Source organism: Parus major, chromosome 1A, assembly GCF_001522545.3.
Source record: "Parus major isolate Abel chromosome 1A, Parus_major1.1, whole genome shotgun sequence".
In the NCBI taxonomy this organism is placed as follows: domain Eukaryota; kingdom Metazoa; phylum Chordata; class Aves; order Passeriformes; family Paridae; genus Parus; species Parus major.
This window is the reverse complement of record NC_031773.1, coordinates 65,896,112-65,912,947: the sequence shown is the minus strand read 5'-3', so window position 1 is coordinate 65,912,947 and position 16,836 is coordinate 65,896,112. Positions and strand designations below refer to the sequence as shown.

The 16,836-nt window shown below is 37.2% G+C and overlaps 1 protein-coding gene across 1 annotated transcript in view; it reads left to right on the top strand.

The window, feature by feature from the left end:
- PIK3C2G (phosphatidylinositol-4-phosphate 3-kinase catalytic subunit type 2 gamma) overlaps window positions 1-16,836 on the top strand; it is a 173,366-nt gene that overhangs the window by 122,634 nt on the left and 33,896 nt on the right. The window contains exons 24-25 of the mRNA XM_033514641.1: window positions 50-219; window positions 14,856-15,012. Of these exons, the coding sequence (XP_033370532.1) occupies window positions 50-219; window positions 14,856-15,012 (327 nt within the window). The remainder of the gene's footprint in view (window positions 1-49; window positions 220-14,855; window positions 15,013-16,836) is intronic.

The window sequence follows — 16,836 nt, the reverse complement described above, 5'->3', positions numbered from 1 at the left end:
ATAAATTTATCTGGATATTTCATGTGAGAGCTTTTGTTTTACTCACTAGGCCATAAGGAATTTCTTTTATTCCTGTGCTGGCTGGTGTGTTGTTACCTTCATCCTGGGAGTCTGTGATCGACACAGTGACAACATAATGCTGACAAAATCTGGACACATGTTCCACATAGATTTTGGAAGATTTTTGGGTCATGCACAGATGTTTGGAAGCATAAGAAGGTTGGTATCTATAATAACACACAGTGAACTTCAAAGCAGTGGTCTGAAATTTCAACTCCCTTAAAAAAAAAATACAAGCGAGACTACACTTTCTTTTTTCTTCTTCTTCCTGTATTTTCTAAAACAACATATTTGACACTTCTAAAAAGTGTAGGAATGACTGGAAAAGGAGCAGAAGATGATGGAGATCCCTTTCCAGCGTAAAGGAAAAATGCAAATCCTTGTTTGGTCAGGAATTTGAGTGATGTAGTTCAGTAGTGACCAGAAGAGAAGAAATCTGATGTCCATTGCTTTTTTTTTTCCCCAACTGAGGGTTCCTAATATGGATCCAAATCCTTTTATCTAATTGACAACTTTCTTCCCATATTCAGAGAAGGAACCAAACTCTCCAAATAGACATGGAGAATAATTAAACTCTGTGGGTAAATTTGCAAACTTTTTCATTGTATTTTGAAGTTCCACATCAAACCACACTGAGCTCAGGGGTTGCTCTGCAAATATCTGATTACCTTTGTAGGTGTGATGTACCTGTGTCATGCTAAGGAGAAATAGTGTGATAATGTATCCAAGTTCCTACTGTGAACATGTTGGGAAGGAATGAATTGAAATGGGATAAGGACAGGATAATGCCAGCATGTCCAGAACACAAAGGAGCTGTTTTAAGTTTCTTTACCCTGTTTTAGCAGGGTAAAGAATGGATGGATGTTCCCCTTTAGTGACAAGATGAGTAGTGTGTGTATGTCTTTCATCCATGTTTTCTAAAAATTTCCAGAACAAGTGTCAGAATTAAGTTTGAGCTAATTTTCTTCTTTTTTTTTTTCCTTTTTTTTTCTTTTTTTGTTTTTGTTAAGCTGGCCTTTGCCTGCTCTAGACTGTCTCAGTGTGTTAGACAGACACAACAGCATGGGAGTATTGATATGAGGGAAGCTGATGAGGATAATAAGTACTTCTAATTCAGGCAGTGAAAAGATTTAGTTGCAGTGCTTAGAATTATCATCCATCATTCAAGATATGCACCCTTAATCCTCCTTATTTGCTGTGGAGAGAATAAAGCAGAACAGAGCAATAAAAACATACTCAGGCACACTCCTTGTCAAGTGCTGCATCCTTCTCTACAGCAAAACTCCTGTTGGAACCTGGCAGGAATTTCCTTGAGTAGTAATTTTGCATAAACAAGAAATTACCTAGTTGAGTGAACAACAGGATGAAGCAAACGTAAGAGGGGGCACAACAACCAAATTTAGAAGATGTAAGAGCAGTAATAAAAAATAGATACTAATATTACTGTATTACAGCTCAGTTATACTACAACCTTTTATTAAGTCTATGAAAACTTGAAAATAGAGTCACTTCCACAAACATCAGCCTATTTTCCCATTTCTCAATGCAGTGTACTGCTTTTAAACTACAGAATAAAATCATGTATTTAGGATCTCCATTCATGGGCTGCCCTCCTGATTCCTTAGGAAAATTGGGTCTCCCACTTAAGAGCACTCTGCAAACACCATGGGATAATCATTGTTTCCCTCAAGCCCACATGCAACAGAACAGATTAATATTGTATTAATTGTATTGTTCTGTATTAATGTTTTAGTCATACAGTATTAATGACCATTGTCCTTATGAGTTGTATGCACCATCTTGAAATGTAACATATTATTTGGAACACAGGGATATCACATTTTTACACATCACAAACTTCAGGTTCTCTCAAAATTTGAAGCTCTTGGTGCTAGTTGTATCTACTCATTCCCACAAGGCAAGTCCTGAAACAGGTTTGGCCTCTGGTTTCTTTAGCAGCTCTGCTATTTTACTTTTATTTGAGTTCTTATTGGATTTTTACTTGAGGTAATATTGAAAAAACAGCAGCACAATGCTGCCAAACCTAAGAATTATTAGTGCTGACCCTTTGGGGGGGTATTGTAGATAAATATTCTGGTAGATAGATATTCTACTTACATTCTGGGGTTCTATAGGAGCTTTAAAGAAAGCAAAGCATCAGATGCAAAGCCCTGCACTTGGGATTTACACACATCATGCAAACCTTTTTTGTGTGTGAGTGTAAAATGAGATCTGTGCAGATCAATGAAGGGTTACAGGCAAGGAATCCCTGCCTGAAGCGTGTAAATCATTCCTTACAGAACATGGCAAGCTGCTTGCCACAGCTGTCCATTTCCTGGTCTTTCTTTTTGCCCTTACCAAAATCTAATTCCTCATGGAACTCCCTGAGGGTGGGTCCTCTGCAGCATCCTGCATGAGGAGTCCTTCTCCTGATGGAGGTGAAGTGCAAGGAGAGCTTTGGCAGCTCTGGGACTCACAAACACGAGCTGCAGCTCCTCCCAGCACATCCAAAATGAGCCTACAGAGAACCTGTTAAGCTGACATCATTCATCCAGTCATGCTCACATTTGCATTCCTGATTGTTAATTCCATAAAAAGGGGATTAGTGAACTTTTCTAATTCCTGCCCTCATCTTTAAATGATATCCACTAGATCTGCTCAGTTTTGATTCCAAGTCAAAAATCAGTTCTTCCTGATATGAGAGGGAAGAGGAATCAGGAACTTTCTTTCTACATGTGCCTTCACAGTGCAGTAAATACTTTAAATAGTAATAAAAACACATCTTTCCTTGGATCTGGAGCTAATATTTCAGAAGTGTTGGAGGGAGATTTATGACCTATCTAACCAATAGCATAACAGAGATCTTGGCAGGAGAATTATTCCCAAAGTCCCATAGGGAACTTTCCTACTGAACCGTGAGATTTCATTATCTTCTCTTGCTATTTTTTTTTTAATCACACTGAATGACACCTTTTGCTAGCAGTAATAAAATTCCTTTCATTCTCTAACCCAGCCTCCACTTTTGACCCTACATTCCCCCAAAAACAGGCAAGTCTGCAGGTACACTTCAAACTGGAGGAAGAAATAACTCTTGTTTAATTTCTTCATATATCTGCCTTGTTCTTCATCTGTTGAGTGTCCTGTGATAATCATCTCAGACCCACTCACAGGTAAATAGGTGCAATGTTATCCAGATAATATCCATATAATATACTATATACTATATATTATCTAATATGTATTATCTAATATATATTATCTAATATGTATTATCTAATATATATTATCTAATATATATGATATATTATATATTATATATTATATATTATATATTATATATTACATATTATATATTATATATTATATATTATATATTATATATTATATATTATATATTATATATTATATATCTTATATCTTATATCTTATATCTTATATCTTATATCTTAATCTTATATATTATATATTATCTAATATATATTTTCTATTATCTATTATCTATTATCTATTATATATTATATATTATATATCACATGTCATATATCATATGTAGTATATAGTATATAATATACAATACATAACATATAACATATAACATAATATAGAATATAGAATATAGAATAAAATATTATATAATATCTGATAATATATAATATATATTATATATTATAAAATGTATATAAATTTAGATAATAAAAATTGTATATTATAATATATAATGTATAATGTATAATGTATAATAAATATATAATATATAATGTATATTATATATGATATATAATATATAATATATAATATATAATACATAATATATAATGTATGATATATAATGTATGATATATAATTAATATATGATATATGATATATTATATATGATATATAATATATTATATATCATATATAATATAATATGTAATATGTAGTATATAATATATGATATAAAATATATAATATATAATATAATATGACATAACATATCCAGATAATCATCCAAGTCTAGGTCAGTCATCAGGTGGTCTGGGAGAAGGATTCTGGTTCATGGTTTTACCTGCCATGCTTTGCTTGCCTTTGTTTACTTCCTTTCAGTTCTGACCAGCTCCCTTTGAACATTCCTTCCTTGGCGAATTAAGCAGCAAGAGATTTATTTAAATCCTGTGCTAACTGAATTAATCCAAAATTCAGCAGTCAATCACATCCTCCTCACTACCAGCCACTTCCAGCGCTGTCATTTATCATTTTTCAGTGATGAGAAGTGTGAGACTTGGTGGCAAGACACGAAGTGCTCATGGCACACTGGAAATCCACCTTTTGATAACACCAGTGTCCATTCTTTTCTTTGAACATCCAGTCATCCTGATTACCTCCAGCACTCACTGGCCTTTTCTTTTCCCTGATCTGAATCACAGAGACCCTCTTGTCTCTTTGCCAAACTAATCCTGCCTCTTGGCATGGTTTTCCCAGAATTTAAATCTGCTAAGCTGGTTTTCTTCTACAAAGTTAATTACTAGAGACAGCCTAACTATTCCTTTGGGAAATTCTAGTTATTAGGGAAGTTTCAAAAATATGGGAAAATTATGTTTCCCACACTTTTTTCTTAGGTTGGTTTTCTTATACTGAAAAGTACTTCAGAACATCTAAGTATAGAGAACTATAGAAGTGCCTCTTTTTATTTTGAAAGTAATACTTTTCATCTTTAGTGTTAATAACCTAAAATGTGTGTTAATGTCTCACTAGAAGTGTTGATTTTTAAAAAAGAAAATTCAGATATTTCTTTCTAAAAGAGAAATGTTGGCTTATGGACATGGAAAAATAAGTTTTATCTGCATTTTTGATTGTACTGTATCTACATTTGTTCTCTTTTTTCCTAAAAAAAAAAAGATAAAATGGGGAAGAAGGAAGAATTTGAGAATAATACATTTAACTTTTTTCTTTTCACCTTTTAAAAATTTTATTTAGAGTACTCATACAGTCTAAAACTTGAAAGTAAAAACTTAGAAGCATAATCACTTTTTGTTTTCTAAATTTATGCACAAAAACTCATGCCTGTATTAGATGCTGAAATCCTACTGAAGGATTTCAGTAGGAATTTTCAGTAAGTCTCATTATTAATTCATTCTCTGTGGTTTATATTTATTTTCCTGGCATGATGTGTCTGGGTTTATTAGTTTCTGTGAAATGGTAGCTCCTAATTCTTTGCCACTATTCACTTTCAGCACTTCCTGTATGCCACCCTCCAAAAATCTTTGACAAAATCAACCCTGGAAAGATTTAATTTCATGACTTAAAGCACCTTAAGTAGCCCAAATGATCTTAATAAGATTATACAGATGTTTAAAGACTTCCATACACATAAAGAATGGAAATATACAGAAGATCTGTATGTGAAACAGCATCATCTCCAAGGTGTCAAGGCCTAAAGGGGCTTGAATTTATCAGGGAAGTCCATCACTTTAGAAATTCAAGTGACTCTAGCTGTCCCAAACTGAGCAGCAGAAGCACAAGTTGAGTCTGAGAACACATGAACAGCACAAACTGCACTCAGGGGCTTCAGGTGCACTTCTTCTTGCTTGAGAGGTGGGGGTTTATTCTTTCTAGCCTGGTGCTTTCTCTAATTATTGAGCCTGGATCATAGTTTGCCCTTTTCCATTGTTGTTTCTATATTTTTTCCCTTTTTTTTGCATGGTTTGGTTTAGTTTGGTTTTTTGGTTTGTTGGATTTTTTTCAGTAATAGACACTTGTGGGGGAACTTCAACTGAAATGCTTTGAAATCAAAGTAAATTATATTCACTGCCCACTTCATAATCTCCATTGTTTTTGGTTATCCTTTTCCAAGTACTCAGACAATTAAGAGAGGCACTGTTTTTTTTTCCATACAGTGCCTGTGTGGATCTGACTGTATCCAGTTCTGTTCATGCAAGAGCTTTGTTCCTCTTGTTGGGTTGAGTTTCCTGGAAGACAGTTCTTGTCTGCTGCAACTCTCAGAATCCTTCTTGGCTTTTCCTTCACCCCAAGGGTAGCATAAACTGCTTTCCTATCTTCACTTTCCTGAAGAAGTTACCAGGTGTTCCTGTTAACCATGTGGGCTGGAGAAGCTGCTTGATGCTTCCAGGGCCATCAGAATTCCCTCTGCTTTGGGAGATTGGCTGCACATGAGGTATTTAAGGGATTTCCTATCAAATTCCCCTCCTCTCTCCTCTTTCCTCCTCATTCTGTTAGCCATCCTGTGATTTTTTGTAGGACATGGCTCTAGAGATGGGAAGTTTAACAATAAACCAGAAAGAAAAGGGGGAGAAGACATCATGGTCATTGTCCATTTTGATTACAGTTTTATTTGTTATCCTTTTCAAAGTATAACTGCTTATAGAGATGTGTATTTTCCCCTCCCTGCTCCCATCAGAAACATTTCATTGTATCACCCCTTCCTCTGAAAGCTTTCTACACACACTTGTTTATGTTCGAGGGAGCTGTTCTCACATGCACTCAAATGTACATTTATATTCAGGGGAAGCTGTTCTCACACACAGTCAAGTATACATCAAGCACTTTTAAATTAATCTCTGTTTCTTGGTCTTCTTTTTGTTATTATTTTTTTTTTTCTTTTTCTTGTTCTGTACACTACGCCTTTGTCCTTCATCCTTAGCTGGAAAGCATACTGATGTATTTAATTCATGTAGGATTTCATCCCCTGCCCCAAGGAATTTCTTTGCAATTCAATTTCTTCATCACTGGTTTATTTCTATATTTTGCCTGGTGATATACAGATGCCCTGCAACCATCTATTAATGTGTTTTCTAAATATCCATCTCATGCTGAAAAGGCCTGTTAGCTGAATATTCCATGGGTAGGGCATATAATCCTACTTGTTTAGGTTCTTTTAAGGCACCTTTTAGGTCTCAGTTTTAAAGTCTTCTTCTCTGCTGAGGGCCAGTCAAGACACAAAAAGCAATTGTCCAGCAATCTCTGTTAACAAGAGGAATTGCTCCAATCTCCTTGTGAATTAACTCTCAAGTGGTTTATCAATAGGGCTAGTAATAAACTCTTAACAAACACAGAAAATTTGATAGTCTTAGAAAATGGTGTAAGGCATGGGGAATGCTGCACTGAGCAGTGTCAAATATTGAAGGTGAAGTGCAGAAAGGATTGGATTCCACCTGGGTGTTGTTTTGCAGTCTGGCTGAGTGCAGGCTGCTCTGTCTGTGTCTGTCAGAGCAGGAGAGCCCAGCTCAGCCCAAAAAGGGTTGACACTGGTGCCAGGGGTGCTTCCTAACCAATGTTTGCAACAGGACAACATCTGCAGCTAATCAAGACAAGTATGTCCCTAAAGCAGAGCAGATCTCCTTTCAAGGAGCGTCTTTTTAGGGATCTTCCAAAGTATGCCACCAGCTAACTGCATGGGAAGGTTAAAATTCTGTGACATTAAAGAATAAATTCTGTGTTCAGATTGTGGCAGAACTGGAGACTGCAGCAGGGGCTGGGCACTGCAGCCAGAGTGAAATCCATCCAGAGGTGCCTCCAACTAGTTTCTTTATGAGCTTTGCCAACTTCCTTGCTCCATGGGAGGGTTGCAGATGGGTCCCTGTGGCAGCACACTGCAAAAACTGGGTCTGTCCTTGGACCTGTGACCATGTCTAAGCTCAGCTCTCAGCAGCCCTGTTACTGTCAGCACAGGAATCCTTCGGGACCAGGTGTGATCAAATCTCCGTGATTTTCCCACTCACGAGCTTCCATTGGCCCAGAATGAGAGGGATCTTACACTTTTAACTTTTTAATCTGTTTTTTTCATTCTTCTGCACTTCTCTTCACACGTGGATTTCTCAGTCCCCTCTGGGCTGAGCTCTTTTGGGATACTCCCTCACAGGGAGTTCTGTTTATCTCAGTTCTTCAGGTCAGGAAGAAAACTCCAAAGCTCATTAGGATCTTGTTTCTCGTGTTTATTAGGATGCTATCACAAAACTTGGCAAGTCTTTACAGACTTTTTGTTCAATTCATCCTGCTCTTTTGGCTCACTTTGGCTTTGAAGGCACAAAATGGCCCTGAACGATGCAGTTCTTTTATCTTTATACTTATTTTTATCTAATTAACAATAGACACATATATTATTTTTCTTAATGACCCAATGACCATCACCTGTGTGCTGCACTGTGGCATTTTTTATTCAACCACTTATTACTACTCAAAAACCTCTAGAAGAAGAAAAGAAGGAAAGAGACAACACTAAATCTTGCTCTCTAAACTAGTTTAAACTTTAACTTTTTCACCCAGTGACTTAAGAATACTCTCTAATATACACACTCACACTTTTAGCTTTTTTATCTAACTTTAACAGTTGTTTTCATGTAACACCATGAAAACATGCCCATAAATTTTATGTTATATGAAATTCAGTGTTTTCCTGGATTTTAGAGCCAGGTATCAGAGACAAGAGCACACACTCTGTGTCTCAGACTCCAACAGCTCTCCCTTACACTTTGCACAGGCAAAGGGCACAAAAGAACAGCTGCTGTGACTCAGTTTACAACAGAATGATGAATCAGAATGAGAGAGAATCAGATGAATCAGCCCCTAGCTTAGGCAAGGGTTACAGTTTGTTTTCCACTATATCCATTAAACATGATTAAATCTCCATGAGAACAATTCAGTTACTGACAGGAAGACACAAATCTTTCAGAATAGGACAGTCCAATGTGGGAAATTCTTCTTTTATGGCTGATCAAAATAATGGGTATGTTCAACACAGCAATTTGACTAAAGAGCTAATAGTGAGGCTGTGGTAGTAAAAAATGATATTAGCAAACTTGATATACATAAAAGAAGAATTAGTGAATAAATAAGGCTATAATAGTTTAAGAACTATCTGCCTTAGGAATTCAAGAAATTCTTTCTAGTTTAATGTTTCTGCCTCTAAAGGTAGACATTAATGTAAAAAATACTGTGGGTAAAACTTCAATCAGAAATGAGACTTCAGATTTGTAGTTTGAAATCTTTTCTTGCAGTAGATACCTCAAACAGCAGCAGAAATGGCACAATATAGAGTTAAAACCATGTAACCTCATATTGGCCTGGTCATTTAGTTTAAGAATTTAGGTAAAAAAAACTATTAGGTCCAAGTTTTAATTGTCCATAAAATGTAGTTTTACTTAAGCCAGGATGCTCAGGGCATTCAGAAATCTGTGTTATGGGAATGAGGTCAGAACTGAATTCAGACCAGTTTACCCAAGGCTGTGTCCAGCTGAATCTTAAAACCCTCCAGGATGATCTTCCAAAGCAACCTGTTTCAATATTTACTTTTTCTCATCATGAGGGGTTTGGGGTTTGTTTGGGTTTTGTCTTATGGCAAGTCAGAACTTCAGCTGGTTCAGCTTTCTCTCTTATTCTAGTCTGAATCCATCTGTTTTAGAGCCTCCTGTAGATACAAGAAAATCCCCTTTGGCCTCTTGGAAACCTTTCAATCTCCTGGGTAAACAAGTCCATGTTCCTCAGCCCCTCCATGATGTTGGTGACTTACTCCAGTTTAGTGACATCTTTCAAGTTTTGGCAGGGTATGAGCTAATAAATACTGAGTGGAACATCTTTATATGTGGCATCCTTCAGAATTTTCATTAGCAGCCAGTTTGATGGGATAGAGAATGTGTTTGTTCATTTTTTGGTAGAGGCCTTCTGTACAAGGTTTTGGTTGTGGTGAAAGTTTGGATTAAGAGTTTTTAGAAAGGGATCTGAGAGCCCTTCTTGCCATTTTACCACAGCCAAATATGAGTTGATGATAAGATGCTGGATAGAAGGGCTTGAAATTTGAAGTAAACCTTTTGTTTTCACCAGGAAAACTTCCCCTGGAATATTTTTAACATTTTACTGTTAGAAAGATGGAGATAGGGAGCCCAGGGAAATTACAAGGAGTCCAGGAAAAAAAAAGCAATTAAAATCATTGGACATCTGAAATACAGGACTTGTGAGGAAAGGTGGAAGAAGTTGTCTACAGAAGATTGAGGGAAGACTTAGTAATAGTCTGCAAATACTTTAGAGGCTGCTGGAAGGAAGATGGGATCTTCATCTTCCCTTAGGAAAGAGCAAGAATTAATAAGATGAAAGCACAGCAAGAGTTAGATTAGGCATTAGGGAAAAAAATGCTGTGGGGGACATCCTAAACCAGAAATTTGATGGGGAGGTTAGAGAAGAACTCTCCCATAAAAGTCTTTGAGAATAGGCTAAATGAGAATCCCAGAAGCATGTTTATGATCTTGTGCTGATAAGAAGAAAAATGGAGGCCCAGGCATATTTCTTTATGTTTGCTGGTGATGAATTGTGTTGTGTGGTTGTTCCCTGTTTCATTATTTAATACATAAAAGGAGTGCCATTGATTATGGCTTTTTACTGTGTCTACAAATGTCTATGATTACGGTGATTAAATATTTTCACTTGGCTTTAGAGAAATAAGCACTCATGTTCATTTATTTTGTGTTCTTCAATAAGCTTTTGGCTTTTGCTGCAAAGGATGTCAGCAGTCAAGCACTCCCTAAAAGCACTTCCTATTTTATTGGATACATCTAAATTCCACGTGGTCATGCTGAATATTATCAGTCACTCTTGACTCAGACAAAATGATTTTAAAGCAGTCAGAGAATATATGGGGGTGGTTTTGCTGCTGAGCAGCTGATTTTTAAATTGCAAAGAGTTCTGAGTGGTTTCTCACACATTGTCCATAAGAAAACTTGGACCACAACAGATTTGCTCTCACTGCATTAATGGGTGTGACTTGGACTTTTCCATAAGTGCACTGTCAAAAAGCTTAGATTGGATCAGAGCAAAGGTCATTTTGTTGTTGGTTATCTCATATGTTTTTCCTACTTAATACAAAAAGAAGTTTGTGTATCATTCTTAAATGTTCTGCACCGTGAGATTCAGAGCAGAAAAAACTAAAACCACTGTTGACCTTACAAGCTTTGTTAATCAGTTTACATCTTGTGTTTCATAACAAATCCTGATGCTCTCACTGGTTTTCTTGGAATGCAGCATTATTCTAGCCCACAGTGAAGTCCCAGTAGATGTTCCCATCACCCCAGACCAAGTTTATTTTTGCCTGATCTCTTCATTTCCTTGAGGTTTCCTTTCTTTTTTTTTTTCCCTCTCATGATTTATCATCCAAACATTTATAATCTCCAGAGGAACTGCAAAATGCATTCCCATGAAAATCTTAAATCTCTAAAAGGAAAAAAAAAAACAACAAAAACAACCATAAAGTAGCCTTGTTTCTTGCTGAATGGTTTGAGTAAACTCTTTTGTCACAGCCATAGTAAAGTATTAAAGTCCAGGACTTCAACCAGACTCTGTCATAAACAGGAATATTTCCTTTTTGACAGATTTCTACTATAAAACCAAAGGGTTCATTAATCTCATCTAGGGCTTTAGTGGGGGAAAAAGAAAAAAGGAAAGAAAAGAGTACTCAAGATGTGATAAGGTAGCTTTAATGATTTTGGGGGTTTTATTGGCTGTTCATCTTTGGTCAATCTCAAGCCATATTAGTTCTCTCAGTGAGGCTTTTTTTTTCCTAAAAATAATGGTACCAAGCATTATAATTACACAATAGAGGTCATTCAACAATGCTTCAATTCCACATTTCTTTAGAACACCATAAATAAGAGAAAAAAAAAAGCTTTTGGTCTACAGAGATATGGTAAAAGGCTTTTACTTGAAAGTACTTCATCATCCCAGTTTTTTTTAGCTGATGCCAGGGATTTCTTTAGTTTGATGGAGGCAGCAAGTTGTATCAATACAGATTTTAGCTCCCATTGTCTGTAATGCAATCATTGGTCATCAAACATCTCATGCATATGAAGTGTTATAGGCCTCAGCTGTGATCTTGAGGGTGTTTTGGGGTAAGAAGTATTTAATGTTTGTAATTTTAGATAAGTTCCCATGAGCAAGCTAATAGATAAATTAGATAAATAGATAAATAGAGGTCCAAGTGAGGGCTGTTGCTACCAGGCCTCTGGATGCACTGCTCATCTTCTGAATAAATGCCAGAATGGAATGTGATCTTGGTGATCTGGCCCAGAAAAGGCTACCTGTTAAAGATGTGCTGATTTAAATAGAGAAATTCAGCCTGTGCACCTGGGTGAGGTTCATTTGCATGGGGCAACAACAGGGCACACATTACTTTTCTCCTTCTGGAGGCTGAAACAGCCTCTGTTTGCTGATGTAAATTCTCATGATGGACAGGGACTGGACTTGGCTGCTTCTAATTTTGCTGGAGAATTTTCCCTTCTGGTTTTTTGTTATCCAGAGGAGTTTGTGAAAACAGGAAGGAACATTTTACATCCATGCACAGGCATTCATCCTGTTAATTGGTTTTGCAGAATCCTTTATGTTCTGTTCAGACAGTAAGCATCTCTTCCCACTGAAACTTTATTTTATAATGCTGTTGTAAGAAATGACTGTGTTGTTCCTTCTAGTGGATCTTGTTTGCCATATTCTAAGTTGGCTTTATGTGAGTTTTTTGGGTTTTTTTTAAATTTACATTTCAAAGTGTTCCTTTTGTGAACATCCACCTTCTTTACTGGAGCTTCAGCATTCAGGGCTTGCAGGGTTTACCTTGTGGGAGAGGCTCTGATAGCAAAAGGCCTTAAATAGAATTGGAGAAATCAAATTCCTACATCATATTTTGCATGTTGACAAGGGAGGACTGACCTAATGCCCTAGAACAAAAGACACTGAGAAATTTAAGAACCTTGTAAAACTGCATTCAGTCATCCCACAAGCAAAATTAATCTCTAAACAATGTAAACATTAAAATATCAGTTGTGTGTTCACACAGATCCTTTAGCAACAACAGCAAGAGAAATGACTAATGTTGCAGTCATTACATTATGGGGAAGTTGGCCCACAGCCCAACCCAGCAACGTTAAAAACCATATTTCTTCCAGTAAAGTAATTTCTGATTGCAGTATCTGCTTTCAGCTCAAGCAGCTCAGTGTGGGAGACTTGGACCAGCTCAGAAAGGGCTGTGTTTTCATGGTGTGATTGTGTCTCTTGATGCAGCTGGACATCAGAAATCAACTGTGAATTTTGAACTAAATGCATCATATTTGTAGCACTAGTTTTTGACTTGGAATATTTTAGCCCAAGAAGAAATTTGGGGTTTAGACATTCTCAGATTTATATTGGCCTTCTGTCACATATACATCGAGATGTTAACACTGATAATTTTCTCTCTCTCTCTCTCTCTTTCCAATGGGCTTCAACAAACTGAATTTCATTATTCTAATTGTATCAATATATTTAACACCTAATGTCTATTTTAAATATCACTGATAAAAAATAAGCTAAAAGACAAATGAATGAGTGAGTGAAAGAAGGTTCTGGGAAAACCTGAACTCCCAGAAATCAGTAACAGACACAGGTTTGTAGTTCTTTGAGATCTACAGCCCAAAAGTACACAATAACTGTGTAACTTTAATAAAACCCTCCAAATATGCACTCACATCTTACATTGTACAGAAAAATGTGGAGGGAAAGAATTTTTATTGTGGACCTTCATTATGCCTAGCACTACTTTGCTAAACTGAATATCTTTTGATATCTTTTTTTTAAAAACCACCCTAGTGGTCTGGACTGTTTGGAGGTGAAAGACAGCTGTGGGAGATGAGGATTCAGAGTTAGCTGCCATGGAAGCCTTTCCAGATATAAAAGTGGGAAGCCACCTGAGCTTTTGTTGTGACTTTAACTTCCAGCTGTAGTCTAAAATCTCATGCCAACTTGGTTTTTTTTCTGCAGTAATGTAAGGCAGGCACGTTTATGGGAAGATGAGGAAAACTCCAGGAAAGCTCATCTGTCTCATTTATGAATGCATCAGGAAGCAATGGGTTGACTCAGCCCATGTTTGAGGTTTTAGCAAGACATCCTGAAATTTATTTCTGCATTTGAAGTTACCAAGAACACTGAGTTTATTTGAATTTATTTCGAATTAAGAGTTAACAGACTGAATATTGCCTTGGAATAGAGCCCTCTAATCTATTTACATGGTTCTGTGTACACAGTTGTGATGAGTAAATCACTGCAGTAGGTTTTTCTGTGTGAGGATGCAGTTTATCAGACCTTTCTGGAACTACTGAATGATAGGATTGTTAGGAGAAGCCTGGCTAATCTGTTTTCTTCTGAAATAGCATGCCATAGCCACAAACTATGCTGGTGATAAGAAAAAAAAAGGCAAACCATGTTGTCAGATTCTGCACCTTATTTACCCAAGGGTGAACACAGAGTAACTGTGGAGAAAACAAGACAATGTATTTATATTCTGTTTTAACTGGAGTCAGAAACATCTCTTCAGGATGGTGTATATTTAATGATAGCATCATACCTTGGGGTTTTCTTGTTGTTGGATTGTGGAGGTGTAGGGCTTTTTCTGAAATTCCCTTCTTGCCTAGCAGGGAGTCGATATTTATAACCCACCCTCTCTGAGAACAACTTCTAAATATTTCAATACCAGGAGAGAACTTGTTTCCAGATTCACTTTCAGGATGGAGTCAAGAAATTAAAGAAAAACAAAGAGCCAGAAGAAAACACTTGCTCAGTTGTTGGATTTCTCACCAGGAAGCTCTTGCTGTCAAACCTGTCTCTGTCCCAATTAGTCAGTGACACCACACAGAGCAATAGAGGTTTCCACACTGGGAAAGGGAGAGATGAAATAATGAGGAAGGTAATACTGGAAAGCACAAATGTGAATAATGAGTTACAAATATTTACTGTCTTGCATGATTTGCTGTTTTGGGTGAAGTTTCTCAGGTAATTGTTCTCTTTTCCAGGGACAGAGCTCCCTTCATCTTCACATCAGAGATGGAGTATTTCATAACAGAGGGTGGAAAAAACCCACAGCGTTTTCAGGAGTTTGTGGAGCTTTGTTGTCGAGCTTACAATATAGTCAGGAAACACAGCCAGCTACTCCTGAACCTGCTAGAGATGGTAAGAAGCTCGAGGATGAAACCAAAAATCAATTTCCTCTGGGGTTCTCATCCCTTTTCCCACCTCTCTGCACTATAATTTGAAGAGGTTTCAGGTGCACAGCTGATAATGTTAGAGCTGCACTTCCTGTGCAAAGAAGCTCTCCACTCTCAGTACCGATTTCTGAGAAAAGGAAAGCTAAGCTGCTTGGTGTTTTCCATTTCATAATGCATTCTTTTTTTACAAAATAGCAGAAAACTGCAGAAAAATCTGAGTAAAAGTTTTGCATTCAGGAATTTCACTCAGCCCTTTTTCTAGGTGTTCATTTACCATTCCTGTTCATGTCTACAAGACAAAGTAAGCTAAATATTTCACATGGTGGGTGATCTGACAGTCCTTAGCAGCACAATGATGCTTTTAGAATGGGGGTGTTGCACATTTCCACAGGCTTTTCTTGGGATGGAAAACACAGGAAAAAGAGCAGTGCCCATATTCACACAGGTTTTAAAACTGCTTTGTGTAGATTTTTAAGGCCTCTAGAAGTTTTTATCCCTAAGTATTCCCACTGATTCATGTGCTGTGGGGAATTCCATATCTGATTTATGCCTCTATTTACTTGTGTGGGAAAGGTTAATGATTTTCCCCATCTTGGGTACAACAAGAATATTACATTTACTAATGTTTGCTAAGATGCTTGGCTAAGATATCAATCCAAAATTTGTATGCAGGGCCCCACGACCTAAGGGAGTGGTCTGTGCATGAAAAAGTCGACATGGATTTATAAACAGAGCTGCTGAGATTGGGGAACTGCTTAAAAATTGCTCTGTAAACACTACTTTATCATCTCCAACTTGTTCAATGGGGAAGGGCAAGAGAAATTGAAAGAATCTCTCCCCTTGCCTCTTCCATCCTGTCCATGGATTCTCATGCAGTGATTCAGTGAGATATTCCCTATTATGGAGCAGGAGGGATTGCTCCTGATCCCTTGAATTTGCTGCTTAGGAGCCATAAAGGTGCAACAAAACTGCATTCCCAGCATAAAGCACAATTTTCCCCTGGAAGCAGGGCAGAATGAGGTTGTAGGAGATCCTGTCCAAGTTAAAGAGCCTGTAGAGAGCTCAGGATCAGCCTGTTCTCTCATCCACAGCAGTAATCCCTGCTTTTCTGAAGAGGCTGCCTAAAACTGCGGGCTGCAAATAAAGCCACCTCTCCTGCCCATCTCCTTGCAGGAGTGCTGTCCCTCTTTCTGCAAGTGGCAGATAATGATGTCAGATTACTCTGGGATAATAGAGAGCGTGGTTGGGAAATTCTCCTAGCAGGAGATCTGAAATAACTCTCTCTGCCTGGCCAAAGCTCAGGTTTGTCTGTATTCAGGACGTGCTGCATCTCTTGTTTCTGATGATCTTGTAGAGGAGGTAATAGAGCTGAGCTAAAAGTCAGCATCCAGATCTCTCCTAATATTTGTCAGAGGGCTGCAGCTCAGTCAGTTGTGTTGCACTTCATAATTGAAAAATAACTGGCAGCACACTCACACCCCATGGACAATCTCTTCATAGCAAAAGGAATTAAACAAGCAAGACCAGCTTGGGAGCACCTTGATTTTGCCAATAATATTTGGAAAGGTGAGTCTGTTTCTGCACTTCTTGAAGTGGGGTGTTGGTCAGAAGCTGTAAATATCAAAATGTTTCAGTTCCATGGGTCATTCCTGTAAAAAATAATCAGAATGTGAAATTCTGCTTTGAGTTCATTTCCATACAGAGTTTCAGATGTCATCATGGAGGGATAAGGTTAACTAATCACTGCTTATTTGTATCAGTGAAAGTCTAAGATTTCTCTCGCTCTTTG